The sequence below is a fragment of the Choloepus didactylus genome, chromosome 1 (assembly GCF_015220235.1).
Source record: "Choloepus didactylus isolate mChoDid1 chromosome 1, mChoDid1.pri, whole genome shotgun sequence".
NCBI lineage: Eukaryota > Metazoa > Chordata > Mammalia > Pilosa > Megalonychidae > Choloepus > Choloepus didactylus.
Genome location: NC_051307.1, coordinates 201,323,839 through 201,351,248, shown reverse-complemented (window position 1 = coordinate 201,351,248; position 27,410 = coordinate 201,323,839). Strand labels below are relative to the sequence as shown.

Genomic DNA, 27,410 nt, shown 5'->3' with positions numbered 1-27,410 from the left:
ATCGGTGTATACCTGATTGGGGGCGGTGGGGTTTGATAGTCTCAGGTCCCCTCTGGATTGACACAGGTTCTGAATGGTGTGCACATGAGTGAATGGATTGGGGAGAGGGGTTCCAGGCAGGTAGAAGGGGCCCCAGAAGGTGCAGAGGCAGGGGAAGCCAAGGTGGGTGAGGGACTAGTGGCCAGACTGAGCTGGCTGAGGTGGTGATGGGTGTGGGGCAGTCAGGGAGCAGGTTAGAGAAAGGTAGAGGATCTGGAGTGCAGGTTGGGAGGCACCAGGGGTCTCTGAAGTCAGGTGAGGTAACTGGGAGGGGGCATGATGCAGGTGCAGACTATGTGCTGAGCACCTGCACCTGGAAGCTGGAAGTGGGCGTGCTTGGGGAGGGAGGATTTGGAAGAGAGAGTCTGGTGGATGCGAGTGAAGGGAGGCCCCTTGATAGGGGTGGGTGGTGGGAAGTATGTGCCTAGGGTGTTAGCTCTTGGGGCAGTAACCAGTGTGGGTGACCTGAACCTCCTAATTGCAGCACCCCCTAGACTGTGAAGGCCCTGGGGGCTTCCAGTGTGATGTGTGTATGACAGATTTTGCCTCCCAGGGGGATGTTCCCAGTGGCCTTAAGCCAAAGTCTTCCAGAAGTCCTAACAGGATGGGCCAGGTTCGGGCTCCCAAGTTTGCACCAGGCAGGCTAGGATGTGAATAGCCTGGCAGAGGGCACAAATAGGCCTTAGGGAGAAAACTTGGAATGCCACCCTGCAAAGGCCCATGTGTTTGCCATTGAGGGCGTCCAGACTTGCCCAAGGTTTCTCGGCTTCCATTGGACCCAGGGTCACTTTTTGGGAAAGGACCAGGGTACAGGTCTGGGAGGAAAGGAAGGAAATGCAGTCTTGCTGTACCCCTCTGCACAGTCTCTGTACCCTCCTTTTCCCCAGGTAGGGGTGTGGTATCACCCCCATTTGCAAACGAGTAAATAGGCTTGGAGGTCAGATTACTTGGCTTAGTGAAGGTGCAAACCCAGGCCCAGGCTCTTCCCGCACAGTCGAGGTGGAGGTGGGGGCCGGAAGGAAAGGTTGGCTGTTGCGGAGTCTTGGGAGAACTCCTGGGAGAAGGGGCGGTTGGGTGCGGTGTGGAGAATCAAAGCGCTTAGGAGTTCAGGTAAAGGAAGCTGGGGGAGGACGACTACAGGAGCAGGGTACTGGAAGGGGAAGAGGGATCTGCGGTCGCTGGGCAGGGCTAGGTAGCGGCGGCCAGCGAACAGGCTGGCAGGTGAGGGGCGGGGGTCCGCCCAGGCGCAGGCGGGGCGGGAAGAGGCCGGGGCTCACCAGCACCTGGAGGTGCGGAGCGAGAAGCTTCCCCGACCCGACCCGACCCCGCTGATCGCGGGAGGGTTCCCAATTCCGGTTCCAGCGCGGCGCGCAGGTGAGGCCCGGCGGGGGCGGGGCGGGGCGAGGCGGCGGGTTCTGCCGGCTCCACTCTTCACCCCCACGGGGACGCAGTCCGCATTGTCATGGCTACCGCCGCCGAGCAGCCTGCCCGCACCCCGCCCCCCCAGGAGGGAGGGGTGAACCCCCTCCCTTGGCAAATGCCGTTCCCTCGGGGCTGGAATGCGGAGTCCCGGGCGTTTCGAGGCCGCGCGCCCGGCTTTCCCGGCTGCTTCCGGCCTGGCCGGGGCGGCGGGCGGGTGAGGGGGGAAGGAGCGGAGCCCGGCCCGGCCGACGCGGCTTTGTCTCCTTTGTTCCCGGCGGTGGCAGCGCCGCGGCGGGAGGGGCGGGCAGCGAGCGCAGTTTTCCGCCCCGCGGTCTCCGGGTAACAGCTGCGGCTCCGCGGGACCCACCTCCCGGGGGCGGGGAGGGGGGGCGAGGCCGCGCGCGCAGATCCCGAGCCCGGAGCGGCCGGCGCCCGCCTCGGCGCGCTCATCCCGCGGGGCCCGGCCGGGCGGTGAGTGCGGGGCCCGGGGCCGGGGCGGCGGGGACGGGGACGGGGTCGGACGCCCGCGAGGTGGAAGGGCTCGAGGCCGCGATCCCCGCCAGCAGGGGGCGGCCCGGGTGAGTGGTGGGCGGCTTCAGTTCTGTGAGTTGGGACCACACTTCGCGCGAAGGGAAACTCTGGCGGCTCCTCCTGTAACGCGATTGGGAGACGGAGGAGGTGGAGCTGCTCCTTCGCGCCCCCTCCTCGCCGCGGCCCGGCCGGCCTCTTCCCCGCCCTCCCAGGACCACTGGTGGGGTCCTCACCCCGCGGCCTGGGGAAGAGCCGAATGGGGGGGGGTCGAGGCTTCCTCCTCAGGCTGCCTTCGGCGGTGCTGACAAAGGCGGACCACGACCCTCCTGCCGCACCCGCCAAAAGGGGGACGCCCCTCTCCCTCTCCGTACCCAGACACAGACTGTGGGTGATTGACGAGCGCTCCTTGAGTTACCGCGGGCGCGTGGCAAATGGTGCCACCTACCCCTCAAAAAAAAAACAGAAAACAGGGCGGTCGCTGCGCACCACTGCGCTGTCAATGAGTAACTTGCTTCCTTGGTGGACTCTGGGAGCAGAGCAGGAGGGCCGAAAAGAATGGCCAGTTTCCCACAAACTCCGGAGATACGGCAGTTGTGGGCTAGGTGGGGCCTAGACCCTCTGCAGGTGTGGAAGGGCAGAATCTGTGAGCTCCTTTGGTTGGTGAGAACAGCACCAGGAGGGTGGTGCAAGTGCCTGCTCTTGGCAGATGTAAGTTAGGTAGCCTTAGGCCTTGCTGAAGAGGTCCAGAGGAAGGTGGGTTCAGAAGAGACCGCCAGGCAGGTCTGGGCACAGGCAGAGTTAGGCTTTGGCTCTGAGCCTGGGCTGGGCCTGAGATCTGGGCAGTGGGCAGGAGATCTTGCCTGTGCAAGTGGGGGGTTATTAGGCCTGGCTCCCAGACAAGCTTTTTCCATCTTTTCTGGCCTGGTCTTTAATAAGAGTGGGGCTGGCGCTGTGCACTTTGAGAGGAGTGTGAGCCCCACGTTTTCCCAACCGGCTAGGTTCCCTTTGCTGTGAAATGGGGGTTCTTTCAACATGCAAGGAACACCTGCTCTATGCCAGTGTCTGTGCTAGTTGTTAACGCCACACTCCCGCCTTCAGAGAGCTTTGAGTTTAGATGGGAGGGTGGAACTGGGAAAAGTAGTTTCAGATGGGTGCTACTAGTTCCAGGCACACACCGAATCATGTTTGATGGTCAGAGCAATCCTGCTTCCTGTTCTGCACATAGGAGATCTGAGGTTCAGAGAGCTGGAGGCAGAGCGGCAATACACGCCAGTCCATTCACACTGAGCTCCCTCCTCAGGGGCCTGGGAGGACAAGGAAGGCTCCCGGAGGAGGGTGTGGGAAGTAAGGGTGTGGGAGGTAACGGGATGAAGAGGGAGTGGGCATTCCTGGCGGTGGGAACAGCCTGTGTAAAGGCACGGAGGAGTGAAGCCGCCTGTATTCAAGCTGCAGGAACGAAGAGCATGTGTGGGGGAGGGCATTGTCTGGACTTTGACCTTCATCACTCAGACCCTGGGGTGCCCCAGAGGCTCTGAGGGGAGGGACGTGCTCAGATCCTGCTTGAGAAAAATCCCACCGAGGCACTGGGATGTGGTGGGGGTGGAGCTAGACTGGAGGGGCTGAGGGCTGCTCTGTGGCCTGTGGCAGAGGTTAAGTAAAAATACCATGGCATAGTGCCCGCCGTGGAGGAGAAAGTGCCACTGCCCTTTTTTCCTTTCTTCCTCCCCCCACCCGGTGTCCTTCCCCACCCATGGTATGTGGGTGGGCGCCGGGCCCAGTTTCAGGAGGACTGTGATTGAGGAAGGCTGACAGTTTTCTGTAGTGGGCCAGGGTGGGTCAGCCTCCGACCTACGTGGCCTGGCCGGGAACTGTTCTGAACCCGTCTCCTTCTCTTTGCCTGGGCAGCTGGACCCTTGCGATTTTACATTTGGGGAATGGTTTGGTCGCTCCCCCTTTAGGGCTGGAAAACCCGGATGTGGGGAAGGCTCTGAGCAAATATTTGTAAGCAAATGAGAGAGAGTGAGTGTTAGTCTGACAAAGGGACCCTCTGCCCCAGCGGCATCACTGGGCATGAGGTGACAGGAGGGAGTGAGCAGTAGTCCAGAGCAGGAAGTGGCCTCTGCCCATCCTTAGGCATGTCCTGTCTTCCCACAGTGAGAAACTTTCTTCCCCCATCCCTTGGAAACAAGGTGGGGGCTCCTGGGCAGCCTGGCTTGCCACTGTTCTGGGCTTCTCGCCGGGTTCGCCACTCTCCCTGCTGCCCCCGCCCCCCCCCCGCCCCCTTAGGTGGCAAACAGAGGCAGCCTTGTTCCCGCTTCCATAGAGCTGCCCTGTTCTTTGCACACTAAAAATGGAAACCCCCAAGCTATTTTGGGAGCTGTGCCCAGCGAGCTATGGCCACAGCTTCTCTGCTCTCACCGGGTTGCTGGACTCTCCTCCGAGCCCAGTACCCAGCCTGGCTCTGGGGAAGCTTTAGGAGTATCCACTGCCGCCTCGATGGGAATGAGCTGACCTGGGCTTAGGGAAGCTCTTGGGTCAGCCTGCTTGGGCAACCTGGCAGCTGGGTGGCAGGAGGGCTGGGTGGCATGGCCTGGACCCAGGCAGGAAGAGGAAGTGCCACCCAGCCTAGGAGGCATGGCCCTTGGCAGGACTTTGTTAACCTTGGGGTTCCTGGTTAAGGCCCCTCGGGGTCTGGGGAAGGTGGTCCTGCCGTGGTTCCTTGGTCCTGGGACTCGGGCCTTAGATGGGGCCTGTGAGGAGAGAGGCACCCGAGGTCTGGGGAAGTCCTGGAGATGGGCCTGGAGCTGGGGACACAGCGAGGCATTGGTGACTTCCTCCAGGACACCCTTATCCCTATCTCTGCTCCCCCACTTCCTCCACACCTTGGGCCCGGCTCTGCTTTGACCTGGAGCGCTACAGCCCTGTTGGACATGGAACTTGAAGCAGGGAGGTGTCTAAATGTGGGGGTAGTGTGTATATTTGGTCAGTTTGTGTGTTGTGTGCCTGTGTGAGGTGCTTGTTTGTGTAGTGTGGGTATTGTATTTCTGCTTGCGGTGGTGTTGTCTGTGGTTTGTGTCTTTATGCAGGTGTCTAAATGTGGTGGGTCTGTGTTAATGGTTTGTGTGTCTGTGTTTCCACGTGTCTGTGGTGTGTGTACAGATTGAATCTACATGTACCTGTGTATGTGTGAGTGCCCACGTGTTTGTCTGGGGTATGTGCGTGCAGGGTGTGTGGTGTGTGTGTGAGTACCTACATGATGGTGGTGGTTTGGGCCAGGTGGTTTGGAGGGTACACACTGGGGTGTCTTGATGGGACAGAGTTTGGACACTGGGTGGGAGAGAACTGAGATGAAGGGGGGGCTGTATGGGGCAAAGGAAGGGGCCATACTGGGGCCTGACTGGCCCTGCCTGCTGTGGGGCTCCTTCCTAGCTGACCTCTCCCAGGCTCTGCAGGGGCCTGGTTCCACTGCCCTCCCCCTTCCCGTGAGGGCTCCAAGGAGGCGTCCCATGTGGAATGTGTTTGGTGGCCCATGGCCAGTCTGGGCCCAGCTCCACTGGCAGGCTGGGCAGCTGGGAGGGGTATCTGTGCTGTCTCCACAGCGGGGGGCCCAAGCTCCCAGATGCCTGCAGCTCAGCCTCAGCTTCAAGCTCTGCTCTTTCCCTGGCTAGGTGATTGCCCCCACCCCCCACCCCACTTCCCGCCCCCAGTCTCCCTGTTGTCTCCTGATGCAGCTGGCCCTGCCAGGCAAGTCTGACCTCACACTGAGGCATCTGGGAGCAGTGTGACTCCCACCCATACTGAGGGCTCTCCAAGGTGGGTTCCAGACTTTCAGGCCCATCCCGTCCAGCCTCAACTTCTCCTTTTCTCTCTCTGGACTGTTGGATCTGCAGTTATTACCCTTCTAGACTTCTTGCCTGAAAGGCCCTTCACCCAACTCCTGTCCAGCTCCGCCATGGGGGGGTGGCCCATAGGACTTCACTCTCCCTCCCTCCTCCAGCCCGGGAAAGCCACATCCATGCAGAGGGGCTCTTCCTCCTAGGGGTTCTGGACCCCTCCTTCCCAACATCCTGCTCTCCTGCCTCTTCCAAACCCTGGCCCCTGGGGATGGGATATTTCCCGAGTCTCTGCCCCTCTAGCTCCTCACCCTGTGAACCTTATGGTGACGCAGGGCAGTGCAGAGTGAGGGTGGGGTGGGGTACAGTGCAGGTCTCCTGAGACTGGGGCTTGCAGAGAACAGGCAGTGTTGAAGTCTCCAGGGAAAGCATATCAGTTTCTGACCCCTTGCAAGTATGTGGCCCTAGGGTCAGCCTGGACTACAGTGCCCATCTTAGCCAGGTCTCTCCTGCTAACCCTCCAGGTTCAGGGGACACGTTGGCTAGGCCTATGCACCCACAGCCCACAGCCCTATCCTTCACTGATGGCCCCACGGTGCTCTGGTGGCCACGTGAGCCCCGGTCAACCTCTCTCCCTGCCAGGTGACCATGCCTGCCCTCGGCCCAGCTCTTCTCCAGGCACTCTGGGCTGGGTGGGTCCTTGCCCTCCAGCCCTCTCCACCGGCTGCCTTTACTCCTAACGGAACACATCTGCAGCATCTGGCACAGGACCCCGTCTCAGGCACCCTCTACCTTGGGGCCACCAACTTCCTGTTCCAGCTGAGCCCGGAACTGCAGCTGGAAGCCACCGTTTCCACTGGCCCTGTACTGGACAGCAGGGACTGCCTGCCACCCGTGCTGCCCGATGAATGTCCCCAGGCCCAGCCCACCAACAACCCGAACCAGCTACTCCTGGTGAGCCCAGGGGCCCTGGTGGTGTGCGGGAGTGTGCACCAGGGGGTCTGCGAGCAGCGGCGCCTCGGGCAGCTCAGCCAGCTGCTGCTGCGGCCGGAGCGGCCTGGGGATACCCAGTATGTGGCTGCCAATGACCCTGCAGTCAGCACAGTGGGGTTGGTGGCCCATGGCCTGGCTGGGGAGCCCCTCCTCTTTGTGGGGAGGGGCTATACCAGCAGGGGTGTGGGGGGTGGCATCCCACCCATCACGACCCGGGCCCTGCAGCCACCAGACCCCCAGGCCGCCTTCTCCTACGAGGAGACGGCCAAGCTGGCGGTGGGCCGCCTCTCGGAGTACAGCCACCATTTTGTGAGCGCTTTTGCACGTGGAGCCAGTGCCTACTTCCTGTTCCTGCGGAGGGACCTGCAGGCTCAATCCAGAGCCTTCCGCACCTATGTGTCCCGTGTGTGCCTCCGGGACCAGCACTACTACTCTTACGTGGAGCTGCCCCTGGCCTGCCAGGGTGGCCGCTATGGGCTGGTCCAGGCTGCGGCCGTGGCCATGTCCAGAGAGGTGGCCCGTGGGGAAGTGCTCTTTGCAGCCTTTTCCTCGGCCGCTCCTCCTGCCGTGGGCCGACCCCCTTTGGCAGCTGCTGGGGCATCGGGAGCCTCGGCCCTCTGTGCTTTCCCTCTGGATGAGGTGGATCGACTTGCCAATCGCACGCGAGATTCTTGCTACACCCGGGAGGGGCGCGCTGAGGATGGGGCCGAGGTGGCCTATATCGAGTATGATGTGAATTCCGACTGTGCACAGCTGCCTGTGGTGAGTTCTGATGCCACCCCAGCCCTTTCCCGTCTCTGTGGCCATTGCCCTGGGGGCCCAAAGGAAAGCTGGTGGTGGTGGGGTGATCAACTGATGTGAAGTGCTTCCTTTGTGCCTGGGTGAGGGAGGGTGTGTTACCACAGCGTGGCATTCAGGGAGGCAGAGAGCAGTGCAGGGATGAACTGGCACTGGGGTGGTGAAGGGGTGGCATCTGTGGAGGGGAACTGAGTATATTTCTGGCTCAAAGGGCATGGGGCAGAGACTGAATTTTGGGGGGATAGGACCTGCTGTTTAAGGTTTTTGAGCAAGAGAGGCAGGTGAGGTTGGGACTTGTTGACTCTGGCCTCAGGATGGATGGAAACGGGGAGAAGATGCAGGCAGGGGCCAAGTTAGAGGTGGAGAGGGGCCTGAGCAAGTGGATCTGGAGAAGGGGCGTAGGCTGTGAGGGGCTTTGAGAAGTTGTCCAGGAGAAGGCTGAGCAGATAAATGGAATGAAGCAGCTCACAGGCCAGGGTTGGGAGGAGGTAGGGCCAGGAGCAGAGGTGGAGATCAAAAGAGGGGGAAGGAGCCAATGGAAACGCCCAAGGCAGCTGGGGATTAGCGCACTGAGATGGGGCTGAGGGTGTGGCTGTGGGAGTTGTTGCTGTCGAGGAGGCCAGCAGAGGCCAGGAGAGTCCCAAAGAGAGACAGGAGAGGGACGAGGTGTCCCGGGAGGGCTGGCCGAGAGCCCCGGGAGGGGGTGAGAGGGAGGCTGGGGCAGGAGAGGTTGTCCACAGTGGGCCTAACTGATGCTTCCTGCTGCCTGCAGGACACCCTGGAAGCCTACCCCTGCGGCTCAGACCACACGCCCAGCCCCATGGCCAGCCGCGTCCCACTGGAAGCCACGCCAGTGCTGGAGTGGCCCGGGGTGCAGCTAACCGCTGTGGCTGTCACCATGGAGGATGGACACACCGTCGCTTTCCTGGGTGACAGTCAAGGGCAACTGCATAGGGTGCGTCCAGTGGAAGCACTGGGCCCTGCCCAAGGTCTGGAGCTGGGGAGAGAGGGAGGAGTGGGGGGAGTGGGCAGTTGGGGACCCCGCCTGGGCGAGCTGTCCCTGTGACTTGCTCCTGGCTGGGAGATGTGACCTGTGACCATCTTCCTGGGCCTGGGTGATATTTACCTGTGGCTTGGTTGGTATGAACTCTGACACTGTCCCCCTTCCCCACCCCCAGCTGGGAGGCATGACCTGCTATCCTCCTCCCAGGTCTGGGAGGTGTTTATCTGTTTGTCCTTCAGGGCTGGACGGTGTCACCTGTGACTGCCCAGGAGGAAATCCTACCTGCTAATTGCTTCATTGCATTGGGGGAGGGCCTTGGGCCTGCGGCCATGGACTTGAGCCCCAGGCCCCTGTGGTTTCTGATCTCAGGTGTACTTGGGCCTGGGGAGCAACGGCCACCCGTACTCCACACAGAGCATCCAGCAGGGGTCTGCAGTCAGCAGGGACCTCACCTTTGATGGGGCATTCGAGCACCTGTATGTCATGACCCAGAGCATGGTGAGTGCCAGACACGAGCCTGGTTACTGGCTGCTGGGAAGGGCCTCTGGGGAGGGTAGGAGCCCACATATGGGTGGGCCGCTGGTGTTTGGATCGCTGGCCTCAGGTCTTCTTTGCTGTCACAGCTTCTCAGAGTCCCCGTGGCGTCCTGTGCCGAGCACCTGGACTGTGCATCTTGCCTTGCTCACAGGGACCCATACTGTGGGTGGTGTGTGCTCCTTGGCCGGTCAGTGCTCTGCCCATTCCTGACCCCTGACCCCTTCCCTAACCCCAGTTCCCACCCCAGCCTCCTGCATAATTGCTCTGCCCAGGACTCCTGATCCTTGGCCTTTGACTCTCAGCTCCTGACCCCTGGATGCCCCAACACCCTCCTCCTCTGACCCGATCACCAGGACCCTGCCAGGGCAGACACAGGACCTGCCCAGGATCCCCATTATAGTCCTCGAGATGGCGGCCACGTGAGGTCACGGGTGGGATGCTCGTTACTCTCGCTCAGGTGCAGTCGCCGTGCCGAGTGCTCGCGGAGCCAGGGCCCAGAGCGGTGGCTGTGGAGCTTCCAGCCGGAGCCGGGCTGTCTGCAAGTGGCAGCCCTCAGTCCTTCCAGCATCAGCCGAGAGGAGAGGAGGGAGGTGAGTGACCAGGCTGGGCCCTGGTGGGAGGGCTTTGGTGATGGGTAGAGACCTTGGATTTTTTTTTTTTTTTAATTCTGTTTTATTGAGATACAATCACGTACCACGCAGTCATCCAAAGTGTACGATCAATTGTTCATAGTACAGCGCCATCACATAGTTGTGCATTCATCACCGCAATCTATTTTTTGAACATTTTCCTTGTACCAGAAAAAGTGAAAATAAGAATAAAAAATAAAAGTAAAAAACAACACCCAAATCCCCCCCCCCCATTTTTCGTTTAGTTTTTTGTCCTGATTTTTCTACTCATCCATCCATACATTGGATAAAGGGAGTGTGATCCATAAGTCGGTTGCAATCACACTGTCACCCTTTGTAAGCTACATTGTAATACAATCGTTTTCAAGAGTCAAGGCTACTGGGTTGCAGTTTGGTAGTCTCAGGTATTTATTTCTAGCTATTCCAGTGCATTAAAACCTAAAAAAGGGTTATCTATATAGTGCATAAGGATGCCCACCAGAGTGACCTTTCGGCTCCATTTGGAATCTGTCAGCCACTGAAACTTTATTTCGTTTCATTTTATATCCCCTTTTTGAGAGACCTTGGATTTTGATATCAGAGGCACAAGCCTGGCCTTGCATAAGGCACATCTCTCGGAGCCTCAGTTTTTCCATCTGCTACCAACTCAGGCCCCAGAGGGTATCCGTAAAGGCTTGGGAGCTGGGGGCTGCTGGTGCCTGCCCACCGAGTTGCCCCCTAAATGCATGCCCTGGCTCACTGCCTGCTGTCCAACAGTGCGTCCTGGGATTCTCTTGGCAGATTTTCCTGTCGGTCCCAGACCTGCCACCGCTGCAGCCGGGGGAGTCGTATTCCTGCCACTTTGGAGAACACGAGAGTCCAGCCCTGCTGACTGGTTCTGGGGTGATGTGCCCCTCCCCAGACCCTAGAGATGCCCCAGCGCTGCAGAGAGGAGCCGGTGGGTGAGAGAAACAGCTGGCCCCGGGGACTGGGAGTCCCTTCCTGTCCCCATCTGGCCTGAAGGGGTGTGGTCTGTGTGAGTCCAGGCAAAGAGCCCTAAATCAATGCTCCACTCCAAGTCCCCAGTAATCCTCACTCCCCCAGATCCTCATTCCATGCTCTCCCGGCTCTGGATGCCCCTCCCCTTTTGGGATGTTGGCACCGGGGTGACTCCGAGTGCCTCCCCACCCCTCAGCTCTTGCCCTCTGTCCCTCTGTAGACCACGTCTCCGTGACTGTGGAGCTCAGGTTTGGTGCCATCTTGATCACCCAGGCTGCCCTCTCCTTCTATGACTGCGCGGCGCTCACTGAGCTCCACCCGTCTGCGCCGTGAGTTCCCCACCCCTGACCCCTGGCCCTTGGGCTCTCCATGGCAACCCCTGCCCCATGGCTGTGCTCTGTCCAGGTGCCAGGCCTGCGTGAGCAGCAACTGGGGGTGCCACTGGTGTGTGTGGCAGCACCTGTGCACGCACAAGACCTCCTGTGACGCTGGGCCCATGGTGGTGAGCCAACAGGTGAGCATGACTCCAGGCTGGGCCACATGGGGTTGGGGCGCCCCAGCGTGAGTGTTTCTCTGATGCCTGGGGTCTGTGTGCTGCCCGCCATGGGAGGCTCTGTCTGGGCACATGAGTGGCTGTGTGAGTGATGGACCTGCTGGCAGACGTCTGCTGCTACTTCCTGCCTGTTTCAGGAGAGGATGTTTATAGCTGAGAGGCAGGGGAGGCCTGGGCCTCACACCCCACCTCAGCACAGACACCCCTGGAGCCTGCTCTCGCCTTTTCTCCTTTGGAGAATTAACGGGCTGTTTTTATTTCTCTTTTCCTTGGTCTCCTTTCCTCTTAACACACCCTTTGCCTGCTGCCTCCTGCCCTGCGCCTGCCCCTGAGTGGCCGTTCCTGCCTTCCTCTGGCTCCCCCTTCAGAGCCCGCTGCTCTCCCCAGCCCCTCCTGCAGGAAGTGCACCTACTCCCTCCCCACCCATGGCCCCCTCAGCCACAGTCAGCCCTGCTCCCAACACCCTTCCCATGGAGCCCGGAGCTCCTGCCACAGCCACAGCCTCACACATCTCGCCTGGGGCCAGGCCTTCCCTGTTCAGCCCTGGGGTGCCTGCCCGCACCTCCACAGAGCCACCTCTCCAGGAGGAGCATCCCCCGCCAAGCCCCCCCAGCAGGCCTGTTCCTGCCCCCACTGTCCCTGGAGCCACACCTGAGAACCTCTCGGCCTCTGACCCATCACCCTCAGATGCAGCAGCGCTGCCCCCTGCCCTGGCAGACCCTGGCCCTGAAGCCCTCCCCTCTGTAGTACCCCTGGACCAGCCCCCCGGCACTGCTCCCACCACCACTTTCCCAGGGGCCGCTGGCTCCACGAAGCCCGCTCTGGACTGGCTAATGAGAGAAGGCGGCGAGCTGCCCGAGGCGGACGAATGGACGGGGGGTGACGTGCCCGCCTTCTCCACTTCCACCCTCCTCTCAGGTGATGGAGACTCGGCTGAGCACGAGGGTCCTCCCGCCCCCCTCATCCTCCTGTCCAGCTTCGACTACCAGTACGACACCCCCGGGCTCTGGGAGCTGGTGAGGCCAAGCCCGGGAAGGAGGCCTCGGGGAGGGCATCTGGGGAGGACGCGGCCCCTCGCTTGCCTTGTGATTCAGCACCGGGAAGGCTTGCGGGGCAGGGGACCCTACCCCCAGGCTGGCCTTGCCCCTGGGATTCTGCACAGGAAAGGACCGAGGCAGGCAGGATGGGGCCCACCGACTGCCTTACTCTTGGCACCTGCAGGAGGAGGTGAACCGGGGGCCGAGCGCCTGCCCCTGTGTGGAGAGTGTTCAGGGCTCCGTGCTGAGGCCGGTCCACGTGAAGCGAGAAGTCCGGCTGCTCGGCAGGAACCTGCGCCTTTTCCAGGTGAGTGTGTCCTGCTTGCAGGTGTCGTTGGGGCTTCCTTGGATGTTTACCAACAATAACACAAGCCCTGGGGCAGGGGCTCAGGGAGGACTGGATCTCCTGGGAGTGGGAAGGGGACATGGTGCCAGGTCTCAACCCCAACCCAGAGGCTGTGCTGGGGAACCTGTGGGGCTTGCTGGGTCCCAGCTCTTGAAGCTTCCCCAACAGCTGCGTCCTCTGCCCCCAGGACAGCCCAGGAGAGAACGAGTGTGTGATGGAGCTGGAGGGCCACGAGGTGGTGGTTGAAGCCTGGGTGGAGTGTGCGCCGCCTCCGGACACCCAGTGCCGTGTCACCTGCCAGCAGCACCAGGTACAGACTGTGCGTGCCTGGGTGGGGTGAGGGTGCACCGGCCGCTGGCTGCCTACCAACCTCAGCCCACGCTCTGACCCTTTGTCCCCCATGGGGTCCCCATACCTCACCTCTGACCTCTGACTCCATGTCGCAGTTCTGCCTCCAACCCTGTGTCTCTAAAGGATCTTGGTAGCTCTGATTTCTGACCCCGAGGCCCCAGGGAGTCTCTACAATCCACCTTTGACCTCTGAACCTGAGAGGCCATGGAGTTCCAGCACCTCACCTCTGACCTCCTGACCCTTGCCTCCACAACCAGTCATTCGCTCCTTTCTCTGACCAGCCCCTCCCTGGGCCTGACAATCCCCAGCCTTAGGCTCTGATGACAGCCCTTCCCCCATGCCCATCTCTCCAGCTCAGCTACGAGGCTCTGCAGCCTGAGCTCCGCGTGGGGCTGTTTCTGCGCCGAGCCGGCCGCCTGCGTGTGGACAGTGCTGATGGGCTGCACGGTGAGCTCCCCAGGGGCTGCTGGGGGCTGGTGCAGTGGGGCTTGTCCAGGCCTGATTATCTCATTCATCTCTGCCACCCTCAGTGGTCCTGTATGACTGTTCTGTGGGACACGGGGACTGCAGCCGCTGCCAAACCGCCATGCCCCAGTACGGCTGCGTGTGGTGTGAGGGCGAGCGTCCGCGTTGCATGGCCCAGGAGGCCTGTGGCAAGGCTGCGGCTGTGGCCACCCAGTGCCCTGCGCCCCTCATCCACTCGGTGTGTTGATGCTCTGGCGTTTCCCCTCCTCACCGCTGCCTCTGGAGGGAGGCTGGGGATGCCACGGGCACAGAGGGCCCAAGGATGGGAGGCTGGGGCTGCCGGGGGTTGGTGGGTGGGTGGAGGTGAGCAGTTTTGTCCTGGAACAGGTGGAGCCACTGACCGGGCCTGTGGACGGACGCACCCGGATCACCATCAGGGGCTCTAACCTGGGCCAGCACGTGCAAGATGTGCTGGATACAGTCAGGGTGGCCGGAGTGCCCTGTGCTGTGGATGCCCAGGAGTATGAGGTATCCAGCAGGTGAGCTGGCGGGACCCTTCCTGCTCAGGGCTGCCCACCCGCTACTCACCTAGCACCCCCACCCTGTTTCCTTGGCTCTGGTCGTGGTGCCTAAGGTTGCCATTGAGGCTCCAGAGCACCTGCCTTGACCTTCACAGACCTGCCTGGGGCAGGGTTGCTGCCCAGAGCCAACAGGGCGCTCTGCTTCCTGGCTCTGCCTGGGTGTTCTCACCTGGTCCTCTGAGTGACCATCGACACAGTTGTGGTAACAGGGTCCTCAGGTCTCGGGCTCATCTTCCCACCAGCTCATCTTCCTGAGCTGGCCCCTCAGGAGGGTAGACTGTGGCACACCTCAGTGCCAGGCCCCTCGGTCCAGTCCCCGGGGACCTCTGCTGCTTTCCGGGGGCTCGCGGCTTACTGAGGTTCTGGGCCATGGTTGCCCGGCCGGTGGTTGCCGGGTCCCAAAGGTGTTCCCTCGGGACATTCCCAAGGGGGAGTCCACGGGCAGCAGGTCCCAGACCTGGCTGCTTATCAGGGTTACCTGGAGAGTGCATCCAAAACCCAACCGGAGCAGCTCCTTAGACCGCACCCTCACAGACCCGCACTCGGCAGCCTGTTTTTAAACAGTTTTCCCCCAAAATGTGCTTTGACCAAGAACTTTAAATAACTGTCTAGAGTATCAATGATTCCAAACCATAAGACTAAAGTAATTTATGAAGTGATTCATAAAGCGATGAGAATATATTCTGGCTGACGCCTCTCCTGGGTGGTTCACACACCATTTGCTGTGTTTTCCTGGGGCATTTGCAGTGACAGGCTTGATGTTCTGGAAATCAGTTTACCCTGGACTTCTGTGTTCTGGCTAAGAACCATCATTTTCTTAGAAGGCTCGCTTTTCCTTCATGCTTATCTCCAGAACTATCGGGGACTTTTTTTTTTTTTCCCTACCACTTTGCAAGTGTTGCTGTGCACACGGTGGTGGCAGAGGATGGCTAGGCCCACTCATTGGCTCAGCCACTCACACCCACAGCCAGCCTTACAGGGCTCCTTTGTGAATTTGTGCCACAACAAAGAGATCCATTCCGCCTTGTTGGGGGCCTCTGAGGTTGCACTTGGATGGCTGAAACCAGGAATACTAATCCTCAGATGCCAAGGCCTCCTGGTGTGCCATGAGGAATTCCCTCCAAAGCAAGAGAGGCTGTCTGTCAGGAGACCACCTGACTGCAGGGCAGAGAGGAGGCAGCAGAGACAGTTGGAGGGGCCCCTGGTGCAGCCTGGCACCACCCCCAGCCTGCCCTGTCTCCACAGCCTCGTGTGCATCACTGGGGCCAGCAGGGAGGAGACGGCAGGTCCTGCGACGGTGGAGGTGCCGGGGAGAGGACGCGGTGTCTCAGAGAACCACTTTGCCTACCAGGTGCCTGAGTGGGAGCCATCCCTGGCTGCCGATGGGCCGCTCCCCATGGTGGCTCCCCCCAACCGGCCTGGTTACTCCTTCCTAAGGCTCCTTTCCTCCTTCACTTGGGTGCCCTCTCGTCTGCCTCCAGTTCCCCCTGCCTCTCTGTTTCTGACTTAATGTCTGCCTCTTTCTTTCCCCACAGGACCCAGAGGTAAATTCCATCTTCCCAACCCGTGGCCCCAGAGCTGGAGGCACCAGCCTCACCCTGCGTGGCTCTAAGCTTCTGACTGGGCGGCAGGAGGACATCCGAGTTGTGGTTGGAGACCAGCCTTGTCATCTGTGAGAGCTGCTTCCTCATTCTACAAAACTTCTTGTACTCCAGGGAGAAGGTGGGGTGGGGTGGGGGTGCTGGGGAGAGCAGAAAGGGGGAGAGGACCAAGTCTGCTCCTTCGGTAAGCAGCCAGGCCCTCCCGAAGCTGGGGCTGAGGTGGGCTTGCAGACTCCAAGGCCACGTGGTAGAGGCTGCGGTCAGCACTGCAGGGAAGTGAGCTGAGGCCTGGGTGGGTCCCGTGTCCTCGAATCTTCCCTTTCTCCTTCCTTTATCCCTGCTGGCCCAGCCTGGCCTGCACTTCTACTCTTGCCTCCCCTCCCCAGGCTGCCAGAGCAGCAGTCGGAGCAGCTGCGGTGTGAGACCAGCCCCCGCCCCGCGCCTGCCATGCTGCGTGTGGCCGTGTGGTTTGGAGCCACTGAGCGGAGGCTCCGACAAGGCTGGTTCGAGTACACGCTGGACCCCAACATCACATCTGCTGGCCCCGCCAAGAGCTTCCTCAGGTGCTGGGCTAAGAGTGTGGCCTCAGGGCATGTGGCAGGGGGTGAGGGGATCCTTGGTGCTCTAGTGCCCAGGGGGACTTGCAAGGCTTTATGAGAGGGGTTGTGAATCCCACGCTGGTGGTCAGGAGAAGGGGCCATGGGGCTTTGGACTGGGGCTGAGCTACCCTGGTGGTAGCTCACAAGGAGCAGAAGCTCTAGGTGTCTCCTGGCTGTGACCAGTGGCTCACGGGCTGTGTTTCAGTGGAGGACGTGAGATACGGGTCCATGGCCAGAATCTGGATGTGGTACAGACACCAAGAATCCGAGTGACAGTGATGCCAAGGGCGATGCAGCCCGGCCAGGGGCTTGGGCGGAGGCGCCGTGTGATCCCTGAGACAGCGTGCTCCCCGGGAGCCTCCTGTGGTGGTCATCACGTAGGACACCCATGGGCACCCCCCACCCCCTGTGGACAGTCCTGGGTGGCGGGTACCAAATGAGGCACTCCCCATCTTTGTTTGCCTCCCTCTGCTCACTCCCCTCGTCTTCCCTCCTCCCCCGAAGTCTGAGGAGCTGTGCCACACGAACTCCTCCCAGCTCATCACGTGCCACTCGCCTGCCCTCCCCGGCCTGCCTGGGGGCTCTTGGGTCCAGGTGGACTTTGTCCTCGACAACCTGGTCTTTGACTTTGCAACACTGAACCCCACACCCTTTTCTTATGAGGCTGACCCCATCCTGCAGCCCCTCAACCCCGACGACCCCAGCATGCCGTTCCGGCACAAGCCAGGGAGTGTGCTTTCTGTGGAGGTAACTGCTGCTGCGCGGACACGGCCCCTTCACTCTGTTGGACAGCACTGCTGTGTGTAGGGGAGGGGGCCCGGCTGTAGAGCCAAGGCCAGTGGATGCATTTGGCTCCTCGGCCTTAATGTGTGTGGGGGGGGGCGCTGGTGTGGGCTGGGGTTGGGGGTGCCTGACACAGTGGTTTGCCTGCTTGGCCTGTAGTCTGGGTCCTGACATGCTCCTCGGGCAGGTATCTGATGATGTGTAAAGGCCTTGGCACACGAGTAGCAGGGTGATGTGCTACCCCCTCGGGGCCCTGTCTACACGCACGCGGCCCATGTTCCGACACATGCAGCAGGGAGGTGCTCTGGTGGAGGAAGACTCTAGTCACCTGTCCGGGGGCCACCAGACACAGACCAGGGGCTTTGTTGAGAAACTGGGTGGGATTTTGGAGACAGCTTTATTAGGTGGCTTTTAAAATAGATTTTTAGCTTTGGAAAAACTAAGACTCCAGGAAGAAAGATAGGGAAGGGCAAAAAAGGGTCATGGGGACGGCCTTGGAGGGCATCCATGTGGTTGTTGGCCCCACGAGCCAGGAGGTGCTGAGGGACCATCAGCCCGGCCCCTGGGGAGGGGTCCCAGGACCATCCTTCCATCCTTCCCACCTTCAGGGGGACAGGATCTGAGTGACCACCAGCTCTTGCCCTTGGGGAAGGGCTCTGAGTGACTGGCCAGTGACTCCATGTCCCAGGGAGAGAATCTGGACCTTGCGATGTCCAAGGAGGAGGTGGTGGCCATGATTGGGGACGGTCCCTGTGTGGTGAAGACGCTGACCCGGCACCACCTGTACTGCGAGCCCCCTGTGGAGCAGCCCCTGCCACGGCACCACGCCCTCCGGGAGGCACCTGACGCTTTGCCCGAGTTCACGGTCAGTGGGCAGGCCCCGGGCGGGCTGGGCCTTGGGCATGTGCTGAACCCTCACTCACAAGCAGCTCCCGAGCAGGTGCAGATGGGGAACCTGCGCTTCTCCCTGGGTCGTGTGCAGTATGATGGCGAGAGCCCTGTGGCCTTTCCTGTGGCAGCCCAGGTGGGCCTGGGGGTGGGCACCTCTCTTCTGGCTCTGGGTGTCCTCATCATTGTCCTCATGTACAGGTGGGTGCAGCCAGATGCAACTGAGCCGGACTGGGTGAGCAGTGGGATGTGGCTGGACCAGGAAGGGCCAGGCTAGACCAGGGATGGGCAAATGTTTTCTGTAAAGAGTCCGAGAGTAAATAGCTTAGGCTTTGTGGGCAAACTGGTCTCTTGCAAATATTCAACTCTGTAGTGCAAAAGCAGCCATAGACAATGTGAGTGTGACCATGTTCCAACACAACCTTGTTAACAAAAACAGGTGGGGGGGGCCAGATTTGGCTCGGCTGTAGTTTGCCGACCCCTGTGCTAAACTGTGCTGGGTCTGGGCGGGTGTGACTGGCCTGGGATGGGCCAGGCTAAATCGCTCTGGGTGAGGCAGGCCAGGGTGTGGCTGGGGCAGGGCTGAGTGGGGCCCAGCAAGGGCTCTGGCCTCCTCCGGACTTCACCTTCCCAACCTTGTGGGTGCCGAGAAGGAGGAAGAGCAAACAGGCCCTGAAGGACTATAAGAAGGTTCAGATCCAGTTGGAGAATCTGGAGAGCAGCGTGCGGGACCGCTGCAAGAAAGAGTTCACAGGTGAGGCTGCCGAGCACAGGCCCCAGGGCCCGCCTGCCCAAGCCTCATGCCCGTCACCCAGGATCCCTGTGCAAACCTGGCCTCTGCTGCCCGACAGACCTCATGACTGAGATGACCGATCTCACCAGTGACCTTCTGGGCAGCGGCATCCCCTTCCTCGACTACAAGGTATATGCCGAGAGGGTCTTTTTCCCCGGGCACCAGGAGTCGCCCTTGCACCGGGACCTGGGTGTACCAGAGAGCAGGCGGCCCACAGTGGAACAAGGGCTGGGGCAGCTCTCCAACCTGCTCAACAGCAAGCTTTTCCTCACCAAGGTACCGGCCAGCTCTCCCTGCCCCTCCCCTCCTATCCTCGCCCCTCTGTCCCACCGTGTCTGAATCTGCCCCTCCACCCCTGCTCCTCTTTTCCCTGGCCCTAGTTCATCCACACACTGGAGAGTCAGCGCACCTTCTCAGCTCGGGACCGGGCCTACGTGGCATCTCTGCTCACCGTGGCTCTGCATGGGAAGCTCGAGTACTTCACTGACATCCTCCGCACCCTGCTCAGTGACCTGGTGGCTCAGTACGTGGCCAAGAACCCCAAGCTGATGCTGCGCAGGTTGGTGTGGCTGTCAGAGGCAGTGGGGCTGGAGCCCAGAGGTGAGGGGGGCCGAGAGGGCGGATCCTGACCCTCCCCTCTCCTGTCATCCTAGGACAGAGACTGTGGTGGAGAAGCTGCTCACCAACTGGATGTCCATCTGCCTCTACGCCTTTGTGAGGGTGAGGGAAGCAGAGGGGGCAGGGACTCCCCACCAGCAAGGGTCGAGGCCGTCTCACTCGCTAAGCCTCCCACAGCTCATGTGCCGTCCCCTGTGCCTCCGCCCCATGCCGGTCACCTACCTAGGGGGCCCTGATGCCTTCACTTCTCCCAGGACTCGGTCGGGGAGCCCCTATACATGCTCTTCCGGGGAATTAAGCATCAAGTGGACAAGGGGCCGGTGGACAGCGTGACTGGCAAAGCCAAATACACCCTGAATGACAACCGCCTGCTCCGAGAGGATGTGGAATACCGTCCCCTGGTGAGGGGTGGTGTGCGTGTGTGTGGTCTGAAGTATCAGTCCCTGGTGAAGGATGTGGGTCGGTGTGTGGTTGGGGCACCTGCCCTGGGTTTGGCTGGAGAGGAAGGAGGGTAAAGGCCCACTGCTGGTTCAGGGATCTGTGGAGTGGGCTCGGGGGCAGGACACCTGGCTGGGCTGCTCCTGCTGGCTCAGGTGTCAGGGGAGGACATAACCTGGCCAGCCCCAGTCCTCAGTGTGCCCCACCTCATTTACTCATCCCAGGAGACTTATGAAGGGATCCCCATTTTATAGGTAAACAAACTGAGGCTTGTAGAGGTTTTGACAGGTCACATGCTAGTTGGTAATAGGTTTTTTCTAGGCTGCTGGGCTGTGTGCTTTCAATGGCAAGGCAGAGCATCCCTGAGGCCAAGGCCAGTGTCTTTAGGAGAGAACAGACTGTTGGGGATGGAATGGGAGCCCTGGAAAGGGGAGGGCCCAGGAGGTGCGGCTCTGTCGATAGATGGCAGAGGGCATGTAGGAGGCAGAGCTGCAGGGGCTTGGACCCTAGGGCTGGCAGACCGCCTGGGATCCTGGTGTCTGGGGTAGAGCCCGCCTGGCCTCTGTTTGGTCACTGGAGTGAGGCCTTTAGCCTAGATACTTGAGAGCCAGACCTTGAGGACAGAGCCTTGGAGGGTCCCCAGGCTTGGGGTGGGGTCAGGGTGGGCACAACCAGGCTCTGGGGAGGAGTGGACCTGCTCTGGAGCAGCCTAAGCCCTTGCTGTGCCAGGGGCCTGAGTATCTGCCTGGCGAGGGATGTGGCCAAGTCCACCACACCCAGAGACTGGGCTCTGGAGCCCCCTTCCAGACCTGCCTGCCACTTTCCCCTTAGCTATCCTCAAGGAATTCTTTTGGGGAAATCCCATTCAGTCTCCACTAAACCTGCTCCTCTGTCGGGATGAATGTCCATCAGACTTCCCTCGGGGACCCTGACCTGAGCAGCCAAGCCAGGAACCTGAGGCTCTGGGTTAGGAGGGATTTGTGGCCACTCACTTTTCTGCCCCCACCCACAGACATCTACTTGGACACTCTGCTAGGTGCTGGGATCAGGAAGTAGAGGAAGCCGCTGTTCCTGGGGGAGGCAGCAGGGGATGAGATGAGACAAGATTTAGGGAACTGTTGGCACGGGGAGGTCAGGGGTGGTGGCCTCCCCCTGGCTCGTCTCTGCCCTTGGCCTTGTGTCTCGGTCATCCCATGTGTGGCAGGAGCCCTGACAGCCCCTGTGTGTCCTGCGTAGACCTTGAACGCAATATTGGCTGTGGGGCCTGGAGCGGCAGAGGCCCAGGGAGTGCCCGTGAAGGTCTTGGACTGTGATACCATCTCCCAGGCCAAGGAGAAGATGCTGGACCAGCTTTATAAAGGAGTGCCTCTCGCCCAGCGGCCAGACCCCCGCACCCTGGATGTCGGTGAGGGAGGGGAGGGGTGGACCAGGACCCGAGCCAGGGCTGAGTTCTCACCTGGTGAGGGTCCCCTGTGTCTGGTCTTTGGAGAGGTTGGTGGGGTTGGCCCTTGACCAGAGGGGCAGTGCCCTTATGGAGGAGGAGATAGCTCCACTGCAGGAAGGATGTCCTGGAAGCTGTGGACCAAGTCCCACCTTGCTCTTGCAGAGTGGAGGTCTGGGGTGGCCGGGCACCTCATTCTTTCAGACGAAGATGTCACTTCCGAGGTCCAGGGTCTCTGGAGGCGCCTGAACACCCTGCAGCATTACAAGGTGGGAGGGGTGGGAGCTGGAGGACGGGTGCGGTGGGGTGCAGCTGGTAGAAGGGTCACCAGCTGTGGTCAGCAGGTCCCAGATGGAGCAACCGTGGCCCTCGTTCCCTGCCTCACCAAACACGTTCTCCGGGAAAACCAGGATTACGTCCCTGGAGAGAGTGAGTCGTGTCCTGCCAACTCCTCCCCCACAACTGGCTCCCCCTTACAAACCCCAGCACAGTCCTCTACCCTTGCTTTTCCCAGTCCCGGGAAGGTGGGAAGTTTTTCTGGAACTTGGGGTGGGCTCATGCCTGCATTTCTTCTACCCAGGGAAAGCCCTCAGCTGGGTGTCCCCACCCCCAGGGGACAGGATCCCAAGGGCCCAGGGGAGGTGGTACCTGATGAGGGGAGATGAGCTCTGGGGTCTTGGCCCAGGGACCCCAATGCTGGAGGATGTGGACGAGGGGGGCATCCGGCCCTGGCACCTGGTGAAGCCAACCGAGGAGCCGGAGCCACCCAGGCCTCGGCGGGGCAGCCTGCGGGGCGGGGAGCGTGAGCGAGCCAAGGCCATCCCCGAGATCTACCTGACCCGCCTGCTGTCCATGAAGGTGGGGCAGGGACAACCGGCCGGGTGGGAACTGGAGCAGGGCAGGCAGAGGTGTCTGGGCTGTGGTGGGGGGCAGCCCCTGTAGGGATTTGGGGGGTGGTATGGGGTTCACAAGGGTGCAGTGCCACGAGGTGTCCAAGGTAGGCTGACCACGTGCTTCTGCTTCTCCCACCCCTGCAGGGCACCCTGCAGAAGTTTGTGGACGACCTGTTCCAAGTGATTCTCAGCACCAGCCGCCCCGTGCCACTTGCTGTTAAGTACTTCTTTGATCTGCTGGACGAGCAGGCCCAGCAGCACGGCATCTCCGACCAGGACACTGTCCATATCTGGAAAACCAACAGGTAGGGGTGGGGCTCGGGTGGCTCGAGGTATGTGTGGAGGTCGCCTCTGCTGCCCCACACTCATCGGCCACATTTGCCCCACTCATAGCTTACCACTGAGGTTCTGGATCAACATAATCAAAAACCCGCAGTTTGTGTTAGACGTGCAGACATCTGACAACATGGACGCGGTGCTCCTTGTCATTGCCCAGACCTTCATGGATGCCTGCACCCTGGCTGATCACAAGCTGGGCCGGGTGAGCGGGGCCTGGGGTGGACACAGGGGACAGTGCTGGCTGGGGGTGCTGTGCCTGCAAGCAGATTCCAGACTCTTCCTGGGATTTCAAGGAGTGGGGCTAGGGCAGAACTCTGACTCCAGGCATCCCTGGGCCAGGCTTTATCCTGGGGGCTCTCTGGGAAGTGGCAATGCCTATTGGGGGCACTGCGGGCCAGTTCAGAGTGAAAACAGAGGCAGCAAGTGCAGAGAGTGAGGCTCACCCTGAGGGCAGTGGAGGCGGGGGGTGGGCAAGGGCTGGGAACAAGGAGCAGTGTGGTCAGACCTGAGAGTTAGGCCGAGCACCCCAAGGGATGGTGCAGCAGATGGATTAGAGCCTGGGCATCCAGAGAGAAAGCTGTGGCCATCCTCTGGATGAGCATTGACAAGGTTCAAGCCAGATTAAGAGGGTACAGGACAGGCAGAATCTATGGGACGTGTGGATACTTTGGAGGTGGGGGGTGAGGGAAGGGAGTAGGGATCACATACGAACCCTGGGTCTCTGGCTCTGGTGAGCTCAGGCTTGGGGTTTGTGGGGCCACCAAGTAGCCTCTGGGTGGACCAGGGGCCACTTCCAGTGGCAGGGGCTGGGTGGGAGCTGGATTTTTTGCTCACTCTTCACAATGTGTCCTCTTCCCAGCCAAATAGCAGATGGTTCCTGGGTGGCGCAGGGTTTGTCCACTCCAAATAGGCCAGGGTCTTAACCACGGAGAGTCGATGGCCAAGCATCCTGCCTCAGGTCCAGGGGTGGACTGGACTCATGTCCCTGCTCACACGGGGGCAGCGTCACCCTCTCCACAGCTTTTGGAGGAGGCAGCAGGCGCAGAGAACTGAAATTCAGTGGCCCGAGCCCATAGCTACCGGGGCAGAGCTGGGATTTGAACCTAGTTTGGTGGTAGAGGCAGCCCCTATGGTGTGTTGAAAGTGCCAGCTCTGCATCGGAGAGGCCTGCTTCCAATCCCAGCTTGGCCACTTGGGAGGGAGGTGGTCTGGGGCAGTTTCCTTCATTTTCTGGGTCACAATTTTCCTCATTTTAAAAATAATGGACTAGGAGAAGTAGCGTTAGGCTCGGCCGGTTACTGCTTCCTTCCCACCCTGAAGGCTGAGAAATGACCTCTGGGTGACGACATCAAGAGACTGGACGTTGGTGGCGGGGCGGGAGTCGAGTGGTCCTTCCATGGGGAAACAAGGACTATTGTGATCAACTGTCCCAGTTTGCTTGGAACCGAGGGGGTTGCTAGGACATGGGACATTTAGTTTAAAAACTGAAACAGTGCTGGGAAAACCAGGACAATCCATCCTAACGGGCTCTCATTCTTGTTTCCTCTCTTATCGCCTTCCTCTTGGTGCCCAGGACTCCCCTATCAACAAACTTCTGTACGCCCGGGATATTCCCCGTTACAAACGGATGGTGGAAAGGTACTGGGGGGAGGGAACAGGTCTGGAGGGGGCAAGGAGGGTGGGAATTGGTGGGGTTGTTTACCCAGCAGCTGCAGCACCTGCCATGTCTGGCAGGTACTACGCAGACATCAGACAGACCATCCCGGCCAGTGATCAAGAGATGAACTCCGTCTTGGCCGAGCTGTCCCGGGTAAGGCCCTGCTGCTGCCTCTCCTGCACAAGAGCCCTGCCCCCCCTCACATGCCCCTTTGCAGTAAGTCCTTGGGTCGTCAGTGGCCCTGTGAGCTGGCTGGGGCAGGACCCATACCATCATGATAGACACAGAAGATTCCAGCAGCCACTATGAAGGACCAGGGGCTCCCAAACATCTCATCTTAGGGAAGCAAGGGTCTTGTCTTGGCTTGCTCAGGTGCTTGGATCCCTGCACAGCCCTTGGGGGTGTGTGGATGAGAATCCAAGGCACAGAGGTGCTGGGATCAAGCCCTGGGTCTGCCTGCCCATGTCTACCCTCTGCTCTTCTTTCCTCAGTGGTACAGACATGTCCCCATCTACTCCTAAAACAGCCAGACTCCAGGGAATCTGAAATATTGTGACAATCACAGTAACAGCTGTGATGTTGAGGTGTTGCTGTGTGTCAGGCCTGTTGTGGGGTGCTCTGATCATCTGCTCATCTCCTTCCGTCCCTGTGGAGGGGCCCAGGAGTCACCTGAGGAAATACCTGAGTTAGATCAGAGCAGAATTATGCTGTGCTCACAGTCTGCAAGTGGCATCTATCCCACAGGGCTCTGCGATCACCTAGGGTGGTAGAGGGTCTGAGCTGGAGCCTGCAGGGGGAGAGAGAGGCAGGGCCCTGGTAGAAAGCCCAGGCTTTGCTGGTAGGCTCAGTCCACCCCACTCGTCCTTCCTTCATGCGCTCCAGTTCCTTGGGTGGTGGGAAGGGGCTGGGGGTAGAGCTTCTCTGAGGCTTGGGGCAGGAGCTCTCCTGATGCACCAGAGGAAACTGCAGACCTGGGGTCTCTCCCCACCAAGGAGGCCCTTTGGCCCTCTCCAGTCCCCAGCTGAGCACACCCTGGGCTGGGGCTCTTGGGCTGCATCCTTCCCCCTGCAGGGCCAGTCCTTTCCTCTACCTCCCAGAGCTCCCTTCTCCCCTACTTTCCCTGGGGTCCTGGGCCTTACCTATCTCTGGCCTCCTTCCTAGAACTGCTCTGGAGACCTTGGGGCACGAGTGGCCCTGCACGAACTCTACAAGTATATCAACAAATACTATGACCAGGTGGGCAGTTGCCTGGGCCCTGCTGGGGAGGTGCATGTGCAGGGGGGTCTGGTCCTGTGACTCAGGGTGGGGGCCTTAGTGGAGGGGCTGAGCCCTTTGGTGGTTTGGGAGAACATCCTTTAGCCATGCCTCCTGGTAGTGGCTGTGCTCTTTCTTGCCCCCACTACTTCTCATCCCAGATGGTGGTGGTGGGAGGCTGGGGCATCTTACCAGGGCCTGGAGATAGTGAGCAGGCTGTGCTAGGTGGGACACACAGCTGCTGCCTCTGCCCCAGAGTAGGCCCTCAAACAGAGATCCTGACCAGAAGACCCTGTCAACCAGCAGCCTGCGGTGCCCCAGCCTCCCGTGGGTGCAGGCCCCATGGGGCTTTGTGGGCTGCCAGAGAGGGGGGAGCTGGTGGAGGCTACCAGCCTCGCACAGGCCCAGGAGTGGACGAGGGCATGATGGAGGGGCTGTCTGGGGGCTTCCTGGGCTGGGCAGCCATCAGTCAACTTGCTGACATTGGTGAGACAGCCCAGTGTGAGGACAGTCATTTAACAAGAAGATCCATGAGTGGGAAGTCAGGGCTGTGCAGCCCAGCTTGTAGTAGTGTGGGCCACGGCATGGGGAAGCAGGGAACAGTGGATGCAGTCCCCTTCCGGGTGAGTAAGGAGTGGTCAGAAAGGAGGCATCCCCTTCAGGAGACATGGCAGGCAAGCAGCTGCTCTCCCCACTGCTGCCGCCCTCCACAGTTCCCACCCGTTCCCTCAGAAGGCTTTTGGCCTGGGTGGGCTGGCCTCCACTCAACAACTGTACCGGGGGTGGGTATTACCGGGGGTGCTAGGTCCTGAGGAAAGTCCTTCATGCATGGCTTCACTAATCCTTAAAACCCCATAGCAACTTTGCCATCACTATCCCCCCTTGCTGGCGAGGCCCTGAGCTCACACTGGGAGTGAGTGCAGTGGATCCCTGGGTGTCTCGGGGCTCCTTCCCCCTAAATGTCCTGCAGTACCTTGGAAGTCCTGTTCAAGTCTGTGGTAAACATGTAGGCTGCAGAATCCTCCCCCTGATGGTTTTGGTCTTTGTGTTTCAGATCATCACTGCCCTGGAAGAAGATGGCACGGCCCAGAAGATGCAGCTGGGCTATCGGCTCCAGCAGATTGCAGCTGCTGTGGAAAACAAGGTCACGGATCTGTAGGGACCTGATGAGCCCTGGTCTGCTCTGGCCTCTCAACCCCACCTGGGCAGCCCTGGAACCACGAGAGACCACCTTCTTAGATGCCTGTAGTGACTGACAAGTGGAGTTAGAGGAAGGTGGGCTCCTGGCCTCCTGGTGGCTCTGCCTGGCACCCTGAGGCTCACCAAGTGGTGCCCAGCCTGCTCCCCGAGCCCAGTGACCCTGTGGGCTACTTCCTATGTGACGCCTATCTGTGGGAACTCAAAGACCAAGGGCTTCCTGAGTGGCCAGAAGGGCCTCTAGTCTCCTGGGGACACTGTACTGTTTCTGAACACCGGCCATCAGCCCACTGGGCTTCAGAGAGGAAGGAGAGAGCCCCACACTCCTTGCCCCGGCCTCCCTCCTCCATCATCCTTGACCTCAGTTTAGCTGCCTCTGGCCTTGTTGCTGCTGCCACATTCCTAGGTCCGAGAGATGGATGCCTTTCCTAGGCCGCTGCAAACTGACCCATCAGCCAGGCTGGCTGCCTCCAGGCCTCCTGCCTCACAGGCAGCCAGTGGTGAGGGGCTCCTGCTGCAGGGGGCTTTGGGGAGAGTGGTGGCCCCACTGACCCAGCTCTTCAATAAAGGATAACATGCCACGTGGAGTCAGGCTCTATGTGGGCTCAGCTCAGCCCCTCCTGTAGTATGACAGTGGCTGCCATGCTGCAAGGCCCCAGGGGGAGGTGCTGTCTATACCTTGTGGATGGTCTCGGTCCCTGTGGAATGTCCAACTGCAGGGCTGCTGGGGTCAGAGCTTCCGTGAAGGTGACAGGGCTGGGGCTAGGCGGAGAGAGAAACGCAACCTGAGGTAGAGGGGTTTGTAGTTTCTTG

The 27,410-nt window shown here is 60.4% G+C and overlaps 2 protein-coding genes across 5 annotated transcripts; one reads left to right on the top strand and one right to left on the bottom strand.

Moving 5' to 3' along the window:
* Positions 1-1,317: 1,317 nt before the first annotated feature.
* PLXNB1 (plexin B1) lies at positions 1,318-27,178 on the top strand. 4 transcript variants are annotated; one of them, XM_037850190.1, is made up of 38 exons: positions 1,707-1,932; positions 3,218-3,336; positions 6,468-7,580; positions 8,389-8,571; positions 8,989-9,117; positions 9,243-9,343; positions 9,614-9,746; positions 10,566-10,722; positions 10,984-11,092; positions 11,169-11,277; positions 11,685-12,332; positions 12,538-12,660; positions 12,887-13,009; positions 13,404-13,497; positions 13,581-13,753; positions 13,903-14,054; positions 15,342-15,447; positions 15,632-15,768; positions 16,084-16,260; positions 16,502-16,673; positions 16,801-17,043; positions 17,768-17,944; positions 18,020-18,168; positions 18,621-18,721; positions 18,819-19,036; positions 19,141-19,319; positions 19,414-19,480; positions 19,633-19,779; positions 21,053-21,221; positions 21,423-21,526; positions 21,602-21,686; positions 21,943-22,115; positions 22,295-22,455; positions 22,544-22,691; positions 24,063-24,127; positions 24,224-24,299; positions 25,308-25,382; positions 26,455-26,559. In XM_037850190.1, exons 3-38 carry the CDS (start codon positions 6,474-6,476, stop codon positions 26,557-26,559), a joined length of 6,375 nt encoding a protein of 2,124 aa, XP_037706118.1. In that variant the 5' UTR covers positions 1,707-1,932; positions 3,218-3,336; positions 6,468-6,473. The 4 variants fall into 4 exon arrangements, with proteins under 4 accessions (XP_037706126.1, XP_037706118.1, XP_037706112.1 ...); XM_037850198.1 differs by lacking the exons at positions 1,707-1,932; positions 3,218-3,336 and adding an exon at positions 1,318-1,413; XM_037850184.1 differs by lacking the exon at positions 3,218-3,336.
* LOC119544706 (translation initiation factor IF-2-like) lies at positions 1,399-2,384 on the bottom strand. The gene is made up of 2 exons (XM_037850210.1): positions 2,364-2,384; positions 1,399-2,112 (listed from the first exon to the last, which is right to left on the bottom strand). The coding sequence occupies exon 2, from the start codon at positions 1,909-1,911 to the stop codon at positions 1,471-1,473; it is 441 nt and encodes a 146-aa protein (XP_037706138.1). The 5' UTR covers positions 1,912-2,112; positions 2,364-2,384; the 3' UTR covers positions 1,399-1,470.
* Positions 27,179-27,410: the final 232 nt, after the last annotated feature.